The sequence below is a fragment of the Halichoeres trimaculatus genome, unplaced genomic scaffold, assembly GCF_033239565.1.
Source record: "Halichoeres trimaculatus isolate MK-OKI-2021-1 unplaced genomic scaffold, fHalTri1.1 fHalTri1_scaffold_18, whole genome shotgun sequence".
In the NCBI taxonomy this organism is placed as follows: domain Eukaryota; kingdom Metazoa; phylum Chordata; class Actinopteri; order Labriformes; family Labridae; genus Halichoeres; species Halichoeres trimaculatus.
Genome location: NW_027437196.1, coordinates 19685376 through 19702931, shown reverse-complemented (window position 1 = coordinate 19702931; position 17556 = coordinate 19685376). Strand labels below are relative to the sequence as shown.

At 37.8% G+C, this 17556-nt stretch overlaps 2 protein-coding genes across 2 annotated transcripts; one reads left to right on the top strand and one right to left on the bottom strand.

Moving 5' to 3' along the window:
* Positions 1-121: 121 nt before the first annotated feature.
* Positions 122-6871, bottom strand: LOC141807856 (vascular cell adhesion protein 1-like). The gene is made up of 8 exons (XM_074694072.1): positions 6808-6871; positions 5892-6275; positions 5342-5647; positions 4993-5256; positions 1525-1830; positions 1157-1423; positions 917-975; positions 122-358 (listed from the first exon to the last, which is right to left on the bottom strand). Exons 1-8 carry the CDS (start codon positions 6869-6871, stop codon positions 122-124), a joined length of 1887 nt encoding a protein of 628 aa, XP_074550173.1.
* Positions 6872-12787: 5916 nt separating this feature from the next.
* Positions 12788-16399, top strand: LOC141807855 (B-cell receptor CD22-like). The gene is made up of 6 exons (XM_074694071.1): positions 12788-12860; positions 13105-13491; positions 14746-15051; positions 15137-15400; positions 15567-15640; positions 16157-16399. The coding sequence occupies exons 1-6, from the start codon at positions 12788-12790 to the stop codon at positions 16397-16399; spliced, it is 1347 nt and encodes a 448-aa protein (XP_074550172.1).
* Positions 16400-17556: the final 1157 nt, after the last annotated feature.

The following is a 17556-nucleotide window of genomic DNA, read 5'->3' as shown; positions in this document are numbered from 1 at the left end:
CGAAATCAAAATGTGTGCCGCAAAATGAGAAGGAAAATGCTTGAAAGTTAAATGGTTATAAATAATCACAATTTAAAAATATTACAGATTAAAAACATAAAAATATGATATGGGATTGAAATCAGTTTGTCTTGACAGTAGCATAAAGAGTCTGTGGACTGTCATCAGACTGTGTCCTGCTCCTTGCTGGCTTGGACTCTTTGACCTGTGCGTACAGTGAATCCTGTCCCAGTCCACAGTCCTGCACCAAGACCGAGTGAAGCTCAGGTCTCCTCACAGAAAAGTTGATCTCTCCATAATGGATGGTTTCCTCTGATTCATCAGCTGGCTGTTGGGTCAGCTCATCATCCCTTTGACTCTGAAAAAATGGATAAGAGCATTTCACTAAGACAGGTGCTATGTTGTTTCCCTCAGTGATACCTGTTCTTGCTTTTTTTCATCGAGTTCTGAACGGCTGACAGAGTTTAAAAATATCCCACCTGAGTCTGTTGAGGAGTTTGATGTTTTGATCTAAACCACCTGAAAGACAGAGATATCATATTTATACTGTTTCAGGTTGATGAGGTAACATGCTCATTAGACTAAAAGAACCACTGTTTTATATTACATAGCTGAAAATCTCAGTATGGAAAAATCAGCACAAAGATCTAAACCCAGATGTGGTTCAGTCTTAGCTTCTTAAAGGTGCTTCAGAGAAAAAAAAACCCACTTATTCTTAAAGAAAATCAGAGTTTTGTCAAAGTTTAGTCTTAGGACAGACTGCCTGGACACCAATTACTTCAGATTTTAAGGGACTTGAAATCAACCACAGTGAAGGCAGAGGTTTGTCGTGTTGCTATAGAAACAGACAACATCACTAATAACCCAATATGAAGTTCATAGATACTAACCACAAACACACAGCAAGGCAGATCACTGTGATGACGATGATTCCCCCGATAGCTGAACCCCACAGCAGAGACAGATCAGAGTGCTCTGTTAAAATAATAATAAAAAAAAAATCAGGTAAATCAAAAAAGAAGTGAGGGGTATAAAAATGGGAAGAATCATCAAACTTTAACAAAAGATGAGTTGTTAAAAATAACGGTTGTGGTATAACTTCTCAGCAGTTAAAGAAAAAAACGAGTTAACAGCACATTTTGGAATCAGTTTTTACCTCCAATCCTCAAATGAATGCTTGATGATTTCTGATGACCAACTTCATTTCTGGCCTCACAGTAATAAACTCCATCAGTCGTCACATTAAAGCTGTAAAACTCTCCTTCAGACACGCTCATAGGTGGTCTGTTGTTGCTGATCTTGAACCAGGTGAAGCTGCTGACAGGAGGCTTGGCTCTGCTGCAGGAGCAGGTCAGGTTCACTTTGGTACCTGCTGACACCAAACCTGATGGACTGATGGACACTGAGGTGTTTTTAGGAGCATCTGAAAGAAATCAGAGATAAAACAGCTCACATCCAAAAATCTAAAACCAATTAAATCATCATATTATGTCAGGAATCAACAAAAAACACTAGTTTACTCACATGAAACTCTGAGAGTCCTTGTCTCCTCTGCTGTTTTCTCCTCCTCTCCTTCATTCACAGGATATGAGGCAGAACAGCTGATGTTGTATCCATCATGTTGCTCTGACAGAGTGATGCTCTCCTGGATTTTAGTTGTGAAGCTTCCATCTGTGTTTTGCTCCATGAGGTTGTGAGAGTCTTTCTGGAGATTCAAGGTGAGTTTAGGAGGCCAACGTGGACAAGGAGTGAGAGCTGAGCAGGTTACAGTGACAGACTGGTTCTCCTTCAGGTCTCCTGAGATCTCTATTCTGGGCCTCGGAGGAGAATCTGTGGATCACAATGAACACAGAACACAGCTTTGACATTTAGGCCCTTTTAAATGATCAACATTTAAATATGTATAAGTAACTACTGTCAGCAGAGTCATAAAATCAGTCTTTTTGTTTAACTTTTTTTTGTTAAATCTCAAATTGACCAAGTTCCTTTTTTAGAGCGGAAAATAAACCAGCATTAACCAGCATCCTGTCTTAAAAAATCATAACCTGAATTAAAGAAACAAAAATGATTTTACCTTTAACTGTTAATCCAAGAGGATCACAGACAGCTGTTGCTCTGTACGGCCAATTCATGATTCTGAAGTTGTATATTCCTGTAAATGTTGTATTCAGGTTGGAAAACAGAGTGGTGCAGTTTTTCTTCTTCAGGTTTCCAGTTATTATGATCGGATATTTGACAACTGACCCACTACTGTTGAAAACCACAGTAGGTGGTGGATTTCCTGTGATGGTTTCTTTGATCCACAGTCCAAAAGTTTCTCTTTCACTGTCAAACTCAGTTTCATCTTTGGCGCTGAAGTTACAGGAGATTTGCAAACAAGATCCACTGAGTGCTTCAATCCTCTGAGGAGCAGAGATGAAGAGATCTGACCTTTCAGGACATTCATCAGTTAAAGCTTCTGTGAACCAGAGACATGATTAATATTATTCCATGAAATAAAAATAACAAAGCCCTCCTTCTGCTTTGTTTTTACAAAAGGTTTAGAGTGTAAATAATAAACATCCTTAAAAGTAAAAACTGAATAAAGAACTGACCTGGGACAAAGAAAACCAGCAGAAACATGCTGACTGACACCAGGTTCACAGACTGGAACAACATGACCCTCATCACCTGGATCTAAAGAGACACAGCTCAGTCTTTATTCATCATTTATAAGAAATCTGTGTTAAATCATCAGATGATGAAACTCAAACATCTGACTTTATAAAATTTCCATTAGATTTATGTTTTAAAAATGGAGAAAATATAAAATTCAGTGATAAATTTGAGTTGAAGATAAACTTACCAAACAGTCATCATTGTTGGTGTAACAACAGACCAGTGTCCTCTCTGTTCAGCTCTATATCTGCTCATATCTTCAACCTTCCTGCTCTCACCCTGAGAATGAGGAAGTTTCTATTGACACATCTTGTTTATCTATCAATTTTGTGATGATTTCTGTAGATGGAGAGTCAAGGCGAAGTAGAAAAAGTGACACCCAGAAACTGAATGTGATTCACACGGACACAATTAAGATTATACAAACTCTACCAGAGGAGTAAGGGGGTGCTCCAGTTCTAGTTTTACTTCAGTTCATCAAGGTTTAAACCTCTTCTCATTGTTTCAATGTTAATGCAGGACTGAATACTTTCAAAGGCATTTATCGATAACAAACAGGTCTTCCCCCCCACGTTTAAAATGATTTCTGAAGTTTTCTTTGGTTACAGAAGAATCAGATAATGAACATCTTCCTCTTTGTGTTTGAAGTTCTCAGACTTTTTAACCAGTTTTGCAAACATCACCTCACTTTAAGCCACTTCTCTTTGTCTGACCTCAGTTCATCAGACACACAGTGACAGACATGTTTTCACACACTGCTGTTTCAACACACTGACACACATATCTTTGTATGAAAACATCACCAAGTATGGATTAGAAAGGGCAGCTCAAAGGTTGGACATCTTGTGCTTCTGCAGTGATTGTTAACTTTTTTGAGGACTTTCAGCAAACTGCTCTGCTGTGACACGTGTGATGTGTGCATCTATCTGTACATGTAGTTATTATTTTTTATAAAATATATGTTTATGAATTATTCCTTATACTCTTAACTGTCTGGAAACAACAGTGATAAAATCAAAGTTTTCACAGGAAAAGTAGAAAATCATCTGCAAACTACTTTTCTTGTTCCCAGGGCAGACATTTATTAACTTTTTAAAGGTGGACATTTAAAATACAATTTTCTATCACATGATGGAAGACAAGCTTAATAAAACCATCAGAAACACATGAAAACAGAAGCTTTTTGTGATAAAATGAATAATTAACACACACACACACACACACACACACACACACACACACACACACACACACACACACACACACACACACACACACACACACACACACACACACACACACACACACACACACACAAAAACAGATTTAAAGCAAATAAAAAGTATCAGCTGAATTTGTCAGCACAGTCCCACACAGTGAAATCACCAATCTGCACGGTGTTGTATTTGTGTTATCTGACAAAAACACAGCAAAAAATCATTTTCCTGATTACATTTAATCTTTGCTGCTTCTCATCAATCAACTGAAAACAATCAACATTTAATATTTAAGAAAAGAGGACAAGGACACGGAGGGGGGTGACTTCATCCTCTCCCTCTTCACCATGACTGAACCTCAATCACTCTGTTGACTGAATCTGGTTCAGCGTGCTGCTGGAAAGAAACACAGAGAGGTGTCAGTGCTCTGCAGTGAGTCCAATGTAGCTGAAAGAGAAACAGCAGCAGCACTTTGAGTTCATCTGTGGGAAATAAAGACAGTTTAAAGGAACATCAGGTTTCTCCTCTCTCATGTTGCTCCTTACACTCTGCTCCTCTGCCCAGAAACTATGACTGTGTCATCACACAAGCTTCATTTCTTTGTTCTCCAAACACTAATCAACCTGTCCTCATCCAGGAGCTCACCTTCACTGCTTTGTTGTGACGTCTGGATCAGATCCAACTACAAAAATAAATAAATAAAAGGAAAAAAAGAAAAGAGATGAAAAAGGAACTTCAGTTTAGGAGTTAAAGATTGATTTAACAAAAAACTTTGTCAAGGCTCAGAAACTCTTTGAGCTCTAAATCATCACGTGATAAGAAAGTCTGTCTCACCACTCAAAGATGACAGTTGTACTGATGAGGAAAACTATTCCCAGGATCTTCACTGTCACGTAGACAACAGGTCCAGACTCTGGATCCTCTGGAAGAAGAAAAAATGTTCACTTAAAGGAAAATGATTTATGGATGTAAGATATCCTGTTCTTCAATATCTAGTTTGAACTCAAATTGTTGAAAACACATTTCAATGGCAAAAAAAAAAAAAAAGATAGAAAAAAAACACTAAAAATGAATAAACCTAAGAAAAGAAAAATGGTTTAATTTATTAAGTTTTTACCCTCCGTCCTCAAAAAAAGGCTTGATGATTTCTGATGACCAACTTCATTTCTGGCCTCACAGTAATAAAATCCATCAGCCGTCACATTAAAGCTGTAAAACTCTCCTTCAGACACGTTCATAGGTGGTGTGTTGTTGCTGATCTTGAACCAGGTGAAGCTGCTGACAGGAGGCTTGGCTCTGCTGGAGCAGCTCAGGTTTACTTTGGTACCTGCTGACACCAAACCTGATGGACTGATGGACACTGAGGTGTTTTTAGGAGCATCTGAAAGAAATCAGAGATAAAACAGCTCACATCCTATGAATGATCATTTTCTGACTTGATCAAAAGAAAAGTTTTGTTTACTGACATGAAACTTTGAGAGTCCTTGTCTCCTCTGCTGTTTTCTTCTCTTCTCCTTCATTCACAGGATATGCAGCAGAACAGCTGATGTTGTATCCATCATGTTGCTCTGACAGAGTGATGCTCTCCTGGATTTTAGTTGTGAAGCTTCCATCTGTGTTTTGCTCCATGTGGTTGTGAGAGTCTTTCTGGAGATTCCAGGTGAGTTTAGGAGGCCAACGTGGACAAGGAGTGAGAGCTGAGCAGGTTACAGTGACAGACTGGTTCTCCTTCAGGTCTCCTGAGATCTCTATTCTGGGGCTCGGAGGAGAATCTGTGGATCACAACAAACACAGAACACAGCTTTGACATTTAGGCCCTTTTAAATGATCAACATTTAAATATGTATAAGTAACTACTGTCAGCAGAGTCATAAAATCAGTCTTTTTGTTTAACTTTTTTTTGTTAAATCTCAAATTGACCAAGTTCCTTTTTTAGAGCGGAAAACAAACCAGCATTAACCAGCATCCTGTCTTTAAAAATCATAACCTGAATTAAAGAAACAAAAATGATTTTACCTTTAACTGTTATTTGCAGAGGATCACAGACAGATGTTGCTCTGTACGGCCAGTTCATGATCCTGAAGTAGTATGTTCCTGTAAATATTGTATTCAGGTTGGAAAACAGAGTGGTGCAGTTTTTCTCCTTCAGGTTTCCAGTTATTATGATCGGATATTTGACAACTGACCCACTACTGTTGAAAACCACAGTAGGTTGTGGATTTCCTGTGATGGTTTCTTTGATCCACAGTCCAAAAGTTTCTCTTTCACTGTCAAACTCAGTTTCATCTTTGGCGCTGAAGTTACAGGCGATTTGCAAACAAGATCCACTGAGTGCTTCAATCCTCTGAGGAGCAGAGATGAAGAGAGCTGACCTTTCAGGACATTCATCAGTTAAAGCTTCTGTGAACCAGAGACACAATTAATATTATTCCATGAAATTAAAAAAAAAAAAAACACACAACTTAGGCTGTTTTTCAAACTGCCTACTTCATTAGCAGTGCCTACTATTTTGGCTGAAATTCATTACGTAGTAGGTAATATGCCAAAGCTGCAGTGTACTAAAAATCCCCGGATGTCCTACTGATCCAGGGAAATTTCTCAGTAGGCAAGGGACCAGTCTATCTGGCATACTGTTTCCCACAACAGACAGCACTAACGCTGTTTGTCTGTTTGTGTATGCGGGTGACGGGTTTTGGTGTATTACCGCTATCTACTGGAATGAGTTGGAATTATAAATACAACACAAACGTTGGACGGTCTGTGAGATCGACATCAGTATCAAACATTTATTTTGAAAGTTTAAGAGGAAACTTTATCTACAGCCCTCCTTCTGCTTTGTGTCTGCACAAGGTTCAAAGTGTAAATAATAAACATCTTTAAAGTGAAAACTGAAGAAAAAAAAAAACAAACAAACAAAAAAAAAACAACTGACCTGAGACAAAGAAGACCAGCAGAAACATGCTGGCTGACACCAGGTTCATAGACTGGAATGACATGACCCTCATCACCTGGATCTAAAGAGAAGCAGCTCAGTCTTTATTCATCATTTATTAGAAATCTGTGTTAAAGCATCTGATGAAGAAAAACAAACACATAATTTCACCTGAAAATAAATTATTCATCAAATAAATGCTTTTAAATTCTTCTGGATAAATAGAAAAACAAACAAACAAACAAACAAATAAATAAATAAATTTTCACGTTTTTAATTAAAAAAAAAACAAAACAACAGAAAATATAAAGTTCAATGTTATATCGAAGTTGAAGATAAACTTACCAAACAGTCATCATTGTTGGTGTAACAACAGACCAGTGTCCTCTCTGTTCAGCTTTTTATCTGCTCATATCTTTAACCTTCCTGCTCTCACCCTGAAAATGAGGAAGTGTCCTACACATCCTCTGTCTTATTTATGTATTTATCTTTTGCTTTGTTTTTCTCTTTTCTCTTTTCTGTCAAACTGTTTTCTTGAATAGAAATTTAGAAATTGAACATCTTCCTCTTTGTGCTTGACGTTCTCAGACCTTTTTTGATGTTTGCAGACATCACCTCATGTTAAACCACTTCTCTTCACCGAATTTTAGTTCATCAGTCACAGTGATAAGCATGCCACACCACTGCTGCTTCCACACACTGACAGAAACATCTTTGGTACAAAAACATCACCAAGTATGGGCAGAAACTGAACCACAGGTATCTCAGAGGCTTGCGAGCCTGTTACATGACATCACTCGTTTTGTGCATTTTTTAACAACATGCATGAGGTCTGTTTACTTCACTTGATTTTTGTGTCAGAAAAATAAAATTTACCCAAAAGTCGTAACATCTGGACAGCTTAGCAAAGTGTTTTCTCTTACTGCATGTTTTACATGGCTGGCCCTGTTGAAAGGGATTTTCTTGCTCCTTGTTGAAAACCACATCTGCTGCAATTCCACATATTTGCTCTTTGCTGTCAGCAAAGATAAGAGTATTGCAAACTTTTATCACCTCCTCCTGGGTTTTAGTGAGCTTGCCTTGAAGACTCAGGCTGGATGGAGATTTAAACTGCATCATACTGTTTCTCCTCTTCTGCCTTCATGTCTGACACCATGTTGTACTGAGGAGGCTTGATTTCCCTTGTGAGGGAAATGCAGTTTAAACCCTTCACATCTGCACTTTCCCACATGTCACACATTTCATCAACACGTACCAAAAGTTTTTGAAGCAGCACTAACAAATGAAATGTTTTTAATCATGGCCTTTCAGGGTTTCAGTACTTTTCTGTTCTGTGGCACCTGAATGTCCTGTCCTTTGGTGATGATTTTATACAAAAGATGTGCATGTCAGTGTGTTAAAGCAGCAGGGGTGTGAGCATGATGTTTATCACTGTGTGACTGATGCACAAGAGTCCGTTAAAGAAAAGTGGTTTAAAGTGAAGTGATGTTTGCAAAGGTTAAAAAAAGATCCAACGACTTCAAACACAAAAAGGAAGATGTTCATTTTCTGGATTTCCGTTTGGAACATTTTAACAGAAGAGAGGAAATGACCTGTACTGACAAAAAGAAACCCAGGGCAAAGTATAAATAAGCAGCTGAATAGGTTTTGATGTAAACTTCCTTATACAAAAACTAAGAGCAGAAATGCTGAGGATGTGTGCAGATAAACAATTCAAGAGGAGAGGTTTCTTTTCTGTTGTTTCACCAACTTTTAAAAATCATGTAATTATCAGACTGAGGTTTATCTGTTTGTGAATGCTTCTCTTTAGATCCAGGTCATAAGGGTCATGTCATTCCAGCCTGTAAATCTGGTGTCAGTCAGCATGTTTCTGCTGGTCATCTTTGTCTCAGGTCAGTTGTTAGTTCAGTTTTCATTTTGAAGATGTTTATTATTTACACTTTGAACCTTGTGTAGAAACAAAGCAGAGGGAGGGCTGTAGATAAAGTTTCCTCTTTAAATGTCCAAAATAAATGTTTGATGCTGATGTAATTGCTGGAAAGGAGCAGTTTTTGAAATAATACTTCTTAGTTTATCAGAAATACTTTCTCCGTGCTCATTTTTTTTCATACTGAATCATTATTCAGTATGTGTGTGGGACTGTGCAGACAAAATTCAGCTGATTCTTTTTATTTGCTTTAAATCTGTTTTTCTTTGCATGTTATTAATTTTATCACAAAAAGCTTCTGTTTTCACGTGTTTCTGATGGTTTTGATGAAGATTGTCTTTCATTATGTGATAGAAAATTGAATTTTAAATGTCAACCTTCAAAAAGTAAATACATGGCTTCCCTGGAAACAAGAAAAGTAGTTAGCAGATGATTTTCTACTTTTCCCTTTTATCACAGAAAGTGTTTGAAATTAAATATTTGAGATTAAAAAAAAGCAGTAAGTCTGACTGATTATTGATTTATTCCATCTAGCACACCAAAATTCATTTTTGTCCTTTTTCTTGTGTTTCTTATTTTTTCTGGTTAGCATTGTTCTCCATCAGAAAGTTACGTTTTGATTTTCAACCTTTGAAAACGTCTCCTCTGTCACCTGTTACTTCACCACATTTAAAGCTTGTGACCCCGCAGGACAAGCAAAGTAGTTTGCAGATGGTTTTCTTTTTTTCTCTGTGAAGACGTTACATTTTTATTCACAGACAGTTTAATGTGAAAGGAGTCATTCATGAATTTACACAGATGTAAAATGTGTAAAATACTATCTATGTGTAGGAGAAAGCTTGGTCGGTTGTCGCACTCATTTGATATCCCCACCAGAGGGCGCTGTCTCTCAAATTGTGGTTTAGAAACCATAGAAGTGGAAATCGTCTTCTCATGAGTAAGAGAGTTGAACTTGAGGTGAGTGGATTAGTAATTGTAAAAATTCAGCTCCTCAGTGTTTTAGGCTTGTACAGAATGGGTTTAAAACAAGACAACTGTTACCCTTCAAAACGTGTGAAATAAAAGCTATTGTTCAGATTATTAGCTAGCTAACCTGTTGTGACACGGTTATTTAGCCTTGATGCTGGCAGGAAATTCCTGTCGTCACATTGTTTTTGGGGTTGGTTGTGTCATATATATATATATATATATACTCCACTCCCACTATAGCACCCTCTTGTTCTTGGTAATTTCTCATTTTGTGTTAAGGTGCATTAAGTCGTGTATTAATCAACTTGTCAATAGGCCTATAATTGAACTCTTAAATGTAGTTTTGCCTCCTAACCTTTATTAAAAGAGTTTTCCCTTTAGAATAACGTTACTAGCATCTGTGTCTTTGAAAGCAAATTACCTCTTTGATAAAGTGAATTGGAAAATAAGAGCGATGAACATTTCAAGCCAACACCTTCAGCTTCTCTTCAATGTAGGAATGACTGTTAAAATTTTTTTGATGATGATCAAATCGCACATGGGTAAAAAGTGTGACAACCAAACCTGTTCCACCCTATTCACACATGCACACATCACACATTTCACAGCAGAGCAAATTGGTGCTAGTTCTCAAAATAACCTGACATTGATGACAGAGGTATCAGATGTCCAACCTGCAAACTGTCCTTCATCTAAACTTGTTAATTTTTTATGCAGAAGGTGTTTCCACTGATGCCTTGGGGCAGCAAAGGTGTAAAAGTTTGAGGCGTTACAATGTGTGACTGATGAACTTAAGTTCATGAAACAAAAGTGGTTAAGAGTGAGGTGTTGTTTGCAAAGATGAAAAAAATAAATGTCTGTTGTCTTCAATTGAAATGATAAGTGCAGATATGGAGCTGAACAGAGAGGACACTGGTCAGTTATTACACCAACAATGATGACAGGTGGCGCCACAAGCTCCGAGTGCACAATGTTTAAAAAACAAAAACAGCGAAGCTCGTTTACCGTAACATTACAGGCTAAAACAACAGGCTAACCGCAGATAAAGCTAGCATCCTGAAGCTAACACAGAGACAGGGGGGACACTGAGGAAAAGCTCTTACATCTGCTCCACAGCACACAGCATTTAAAATACTCACATTTCCAGGGTCCGCGGTTTGTTGGCAGATGGTTGGTAATGCTCCTTGATTCAGGACCAGTCTATTGGCTAGCCCTCTGTTGTACTGTCCAAAGTTGGAAAAGCAGTTGGCCGTGAAGTGACTAGCACACACATGTACAGTTTTACTGAGTGTAGCTGACACATTTCCCTCATAAATGAACTCTAGCCACTTAGTCTTGTCTTCTTCTGAGATGGGAAGCTTGTGCATGGAACTATGTGGCTGTTTACAGCCAAAAACAAAGCAGTGATGGCTCTTCAACTTTGGCATTCTCCTCCCCACTGCTGGAGAGATTTCTCTCGGGGCTATCATGCTCCGGTGGACAAATCAGGTCAGACTTGCTCCTGATTGGTCAAAAAAGGGAATTGCTGACGTCGGCAAATCCCAAATTCCAAGCAGCTCATTTTAGGTCAGGATTTTACATTCACAAGCACTACTAAGTACAGGTTTTGTCATTAAGTATCATATTTTGTGGGCTGGGAGGAAAGTCAAAGACCCACAAATTTCACCAAAAGACTTAATAAAGTGATTTTTGCATAATATGGGACCTTTAAACGAGAGCGCCATCCATCACTTCCTGTGCAGCACGTTGTTTCTCTCCAACTGCCAACCTCAACCTCACCTCTCACTCCAGAGGGTGTTGTCCAGGAGCACAGGGAGAGAAAAACAGGAGATGCAAAAACACAACTTCAACAGGCAAACCAAGAGACCCACTGATCTGGAAGCAGGAGAAAATAATCTGGTGCAATGGAGACCTGGCAACCGGCAGTGGCCCTGCACAAACACCAGCAACTGTGACTTATTGTGATACATAGGCCAGACGGGTAACCACAGAGAGACAGGAAATATCAATGGAAAACTTTTCTTACCACAAGAGAACAGGACACACCTACATGAACACAGACTTAGCGTTAAAAGCTTGTGACAGGAAAGAAAGATAGGTTCAGGGGGGCACACAGCTGTAGCAGAACAAAGAGACACTGGAGGATCAAACTGAAGTCCGGTCATATCCAACCAGGTCTGGTGAGACGTGAGACTACCTGTGAGATACAGACAGTAGTTTGAGTGACTGAGACAGTGAAAGTGTATTGTTATACTGGTTAAGATTTTATGGTTAGAGAGATTTAAAAACATGGTTATCTTGATGCAGACTATTTGAACAAGCAGTTTGCAGCATTTGCAGGTTAAAACTGTTGAGTATGTTTTATGTTTCTGACACAAAAATCAAGTGAAGTAAACAGACCTCATGCATGTAACAGGCTCCTGAGCCTCTGAGATACCTGTAGTTAAAGATGTGTAATATAAAGTTTAAGGCTGTATGTTAAACTAAACATTATTCAAATAAAGTTGGAAGTGTACTCAGTTATCAAGCCTCGTTAAATTCACACTTTCCATCCATAGTTGGTGTTTTTTATGCAAAAGATGTTTCTGTCAGTGTGTGGAAGCAGCAGTGGTGTGAGCGTGCTTATCACTGTGACTGATGAACCTAAGTTCAGCAAAGAGAAGTGGTTAAAAGTGAGGTGATGTTTGCAGAGATTAAAAAAGAGCTGAGAACTTCAGGGAAAAGATGGAGATGTTCATTTTCTGAGTTTACAGAAAACATTTAAACAGAAAGGAAATGAAATGACCCTCACCAAAAAAGGCAAGACAAAAATATAAGACAGAAGATGTTTTAATGTTAACTTTGTCATGCTAAAGTTGAGACCAGGGTTGAAGATATGAGCAGATATAGAGCTGAACAGAGAGGACACTGGACTGTTGTTTCACCATCGATGATGACTGTTCGTCTGGTAAGTTTATCTTCAACTTGTAATTATCAATAAACTTTTATGAAGTGATGTGTTTGATTTTCTTCATCAGATGCTTTAACACAGATTTCTAATAAATGATGAATGAAAACTGAGCTGTGTCTCTTTAGATCCAGGTGATGAAGGTCATGTTGTTCCAGTCTGTGAACCTGGTGTCAGCCAGCATGTTTCTGCTGGTCTTCTTTGTCTCAGGTCAGTTTTTAATTCAGTTTTCACTTTAAAGATGTTTATAATTTACACTTTGAACCTTGTGTAACAAAACAGAGGGAGGGCTGTAGATAAAGTTTCCTCTTAAACTTTCAAAATAAATGTCTGATGTAAAGGGCTGGAAAGGAGCAGATTTTGAAATAATACATCTTAGTTTTTCAGAAATACTTACTCCATGCTTTGTTTACTTATTTCATATAATAATATTAATCATGTCTCTGGTTTACAGGAGCTTTGGCTGATGAATGTCCTGAAAGGTCAGATCTCTTCATCTCTGCTCCTCAGAGGATTGAAGCACTCACTGGATCTTGTTTGCAAATCTCCTGTAACTTCAGCGCTAAAGATAAAAATAAAGAGTTTGACAGCAAAGGAGAAATATTTGGATTGTGGATCAAAGACTACGAAACTGTCCCCAGGCTAGAAAACACAGTTTTCAACAGTTATTGGACAGTTGTCAAATTTCCAATCAGTATAACTGGAAACCTGAAGGAGAAAAACTGCACCACTCTGTTTTCCAACCTGATCACAACATTTACAGGAATATACTACTTCAGAATCATGGACCTGCCGTACAGAGCAACAGCTTTATGTGATCCTCTTCAAATAACAGTTAGAGGTAAGGTGTTTTTTTTTTCTTTAACTTCAACTCTCATGTTGTGTTTCTGTCAAATTTGACTAAAAAATTATCAAAATTTTAATCTTTAATTTTTGTTAATTGGATCAAACTGAACTGAGCTTCCATGAATTTGTTTACAAAGGAGTTTAATACATAAAATATATTGTATTACAATTAACAAAAATATAATATATATTGTTTTTCCTTATCTGTTTTTATAATTGTGGTTGTTTATAAAGTGCCTTATAAATAAAGTTGGTATGGTATGGTATGGTATGGTATGGTATGGTATAAACGCAGCCCTTTTGTTTTTGCTCCCATTTTTCATGGGCTGAACTCAGAGATCTAAGACTTTTTGTATGTAAATAAAAGTAAATTTTCTTCACAAATTTGTCAGCGAAGTTCTCACTCACACAAACTGTTTGTGTACTCATCATGCTCAAGCATATTTAGGGTCCGGTGTGGTAGGGATGCACTAATCGTGGTATCGGATATCGGCCCCGAACCAGCCCCTCAAAGCTGGATCGGGTAGCAGTAGGAAAGGATAGGCCCAAGCTTGACACCATAATTTAGTTTATGAGGTAAAAAATTATACAACTAAACCGTAATTTCTATAAGTTCCGAAGCATTATTTTAACCAAACTGCTGTTAAACATATAAACACTTATAGTTTAGATAAATATCAACTTCAGTAATTCTATTTGTTTGCAATTTTTGCCTTTTACTCAAAACATTACCAGTCTTATCCCACAGTAGAGCATGGAGCTTATTATTTCACACTAGTTTCTGAGCAGGATCAGTGTAAGTCGATACCTAAAGCCCAGGTATCGGTATATTCGGGCCAGAAAAGTTGGATCGGTGCATTTCCAGTAAATGCAGCTTTAACAACTTGATCTCATGAGGTCACTAAGACACATAAACCCCCTGACAATCCCTCAAGGGAAAAACAGAAATAATAATGAATAAAAATAAGAAATAAGAAGAAAATATCCCTCAACAAAGCGTTAACAACCAGCAACATGTCAGTTATCTAACTGGATTGCCATCAGATAACTGTGCAGCTCAAATACATTTAAACCTATTAACAGTAACCTCAGAAAAGTCTTTTAGTCTTGTACACACAGGTCATTTGTCTGTGTTCTGCTCATGGCACTAATATCTCTCTGTGCTGTAAAGTGTTTGAAATTAAAACCGAAAATGTTTGAATTGTGACTCAATGTCAAAGCTGTGTTCTGTGTTTGTTGTGATCCACAGATTCTCCTCCGAGCCCCAGAATAGAGATCTCAGGAGATCTGAAGGAGAACCAGTCTGTCACTGTAACCTGCTCAGCTCTCACTCCTTGTCCACGTTGGCCTCCTAAACTCACCTGGAATCTCCAGAAAGACTCTCACAACCACATGGAGGAAAACACAGATGGAAGCTTCACAACTAAAATCCAGGAGAGCATCACTCTGTCAGAGCAACATGATGGATACAACATCAGCTGTTCTGCCACATATCCTGTGAATGAAGGAGAAGAGGAGAAAACAGCAGAGGAGACAAAGACTCTCAGTGTTTCATGTCAGTAAACTAAACTTTTCTTTCGATCCAGTCAGAAAATGATCATTCATGGGATGTGAGCTGTGTTATCTCTGATTTCTTTCAGATGCTCCTAAAAACACCTCAGTGTCCATCAGTCCATCAGGTTTGGTGTCAGCAGGTACCAAAGTGAACCTGAGCTGCTCCAGCAGAGCCGAGCCTCCTGTCAGCAGCTTCACCTGGTTCAAGATCAGCAACAACAGACCACCTATGATGGTGTCTGAAGGAGAGTTTTACAGCTTTAATGTGACGACTGATGGAGTTTATTACTGTGAGGCCAGAAATGAAGTTGGTCATCAGAAATCATCAAGGATTCATTTGAGGATTGGAGGTAAAAACTGATACCAAAATGTGCTATGAACTCTTTTTTTCTTTAACTGCTGAGAAGTTATGTCACAACTTCACCTTTTTTTTTTTTTTTAAGTTTGATGATTCTTCCAATTTTTTTTTTACCCCTTGCTCCCTTTTTGATTTTTGTATTATTTTATTTTCAACAGAGCACTCTGATCTGTCTGTGCTGTGGGGTTCAGCTATCGGGGGAATCATTGTCATCTCACTGATCTGCCTTGCTGTGTGTTTGTGGTTAGTATCTCATGTCTATGGTACTGGTTGACTTTAAAATAATGTCTGTTCCTATGGCAACAAGATTCTATTAGGTATCAGGCCCAAACTAATTGGTGTCCTGAGACTAAATTTTGACAAAACTCTGACTTTCTTTATGTTCAAACAAGTTTGTTTCTGAAGCACCTTTAAAAAGCTAAGACTGAACCACATCTGGGTTTAGAGAGGGTTTTCTTTGTTTTATTTCAGTTTTTCACATGGAAATATTCAGCGATGTTAATTCATAACAGTGGTTCTTGTAGTCTAATGAGCATGTTACCTCATCAACCTGAAACAGTATAAATATGATATCTCTGTCTTTCAGGTGGTTTAAATCAAAACATCAAACTCTTCAACAAACTCAGGTGGGATATTTTTCAACTCTGTCAGACATTCAGATCTCTATGAAAAAAAAGCAAGAACAGGTATCACTGAGGGTAACAACATAGCACCTGTCTTAGTGAAATGCTCTTATCCATTTTTTCAGAGTCAAAGGGATGATGAGCTGACCCAACAGCCGGCTGATGAATCAGAGGAAACCATCCATTATGGAGAGATCAACTTTTCTGTGAGGAGACCTGAGCTTCACTCGGTCTTGGTGCAGGACTGTGGACTGGGACAGGATTCACTGTACGCACAGGTCAAAGCGTCCAAGCCAGCAAGGAGCAGGACACAGCCTGATGACAGTCCACAGACTCTTTATGCTACTGTGAAGAAGAATTCATATTAATCCAATATTAGATTTCCTTCAGTTAAAAAGAAACCTGTTGTGCTTATTTGTCATCTGACAGTTTTATTCTTATCAGTTCAGCTTTGATGTTGATTAAAAATAAAATATACTCAGATGTTTATTGACAAAATGATGTGGTGGAAATAACTGTGCAATTATTTTGTTGGAATAAAGAGCCGATACGTTCAAAGGCCAAAAAACAAACAATTCACTTCTTCGTGGATATCAAATCAGAAAATGTGAACAATAGATAAATACATGAGCTAGGATATTAGGAGAGGAAGCAAGGTAGGAAGGATGGGTCCTCTTCTCTGCTTTTTCAGAAAAAGGTCTTGACATAACCTTGATTCTATCTTATTTTGTGTTCAACTTTTTGTTTCCTATTTAATTCAAAAAAAGAAATGAAACAAAGTTTTAGTCTTTGAAGAAATGTATTCATTGCACTGTAATAAAAACCTTGGCTCCTAACAATAATCTCAGTTTGCATTTATTTGTCCAATATTTTCACAGATTGCATGTAAACATCTCCTGGAATTAAGAGATAGAATCACAAACATTACAAAACTGTCAAAATGAATGCTGCATAGTAACCCTTTGACACAGAAATCAGTTTATTGAGTAGTTAAAGGACTCCTGCTTCATTTAAATTTAAAGATTAAATCAAATAAAGGACATGGGATCCTGACAGAGAGAAATTAAAAAGCTGTTGCTATAATGAACTTAAAATCTTTGTGAGTAAAATATTTTACATTTCACCTTTTCTTTGTCAGTGTTTTATAAAATCTTTGGTGTTAGATGACTGTAAACTTAAGTCCCTTGAAATAGTCTAAATGTTTCATTTATCACTGCCGGGCTGTGTGAACTGTGCTTCAGACCATGCTGGATTCAGTGAGAGAAAAGAGGTAGAGTCATGTTCTTCTCTTCAGGACATGTTGGACTACTTCACAGGAATTCAACCTTGGTGTCTGAAGGCAAAGGACTCCTGCTTCATGTTGATGTGAATACAAAGATTAAATCAAATAAAAGAGGTTCGATAAGAATCTGACTGAGAGAAATTAAAAATCTGCTTCTAGAATTAACATACATCTTTGTGAGTAAAATGTTTTAAATTATTTGTGTGTTCGTGTGTGTGTGTGTGTGTGTGTGTGTGTGTGTGT

What these genes read in the sequence shown, in the direction of transcription:
- LOC141807855 (XM_074694071.1), top strand. Translation starts at nt 12,788, where the DNA reads ATGAAGGTCATGTTGTTCCAGTCTGTGAACCTGGTGTCAGCCAGCATG. An exon ending in GCTGGTCTTCTTTGTCTCAG is followed by an intron (nt 12,861 to 13,104) that starts GTCAGTTTTTAA and finishes TCTGGTTTACAG; the next exon opens with GAGCTTTGGCTGATGAATGT. An exon ending in GATTCATTTGAGGATTGGAG is followed by an intron (nt 15,401 to 15,566) that starts GTAAAAACTGAT and finishes TATTTTCAACAG; the next exon opens with AGCACTCTGATCTGTCTGTG.
- LOC141807856 (XM_074694072.1), bottom strand. Translation starts at nt 6,871, where the DNA reads ATGTCATTCCAGTCTATGAACCTGGTGTCAGCCAGCATGTTTCTGCTG. An exon ending in GCTGGTCTTCTTTGTCTCAG is followed by an intron (nt 6,276 to 6,807) that starts GTCAGTTGTTTT and finishes TCTGGTTCACAG; the next exon opens with AAGCTTTAACTGATGAATGT. An exon ending in AAGGACTCTCAAAGTTTCAT is followed by an intron (nt 5,257 to 5,341) that starts GTCAGTAAACAA and finishes GATTTCTTTCAG; the next exon opens with ATGCTCCTAAAAACACCTCA.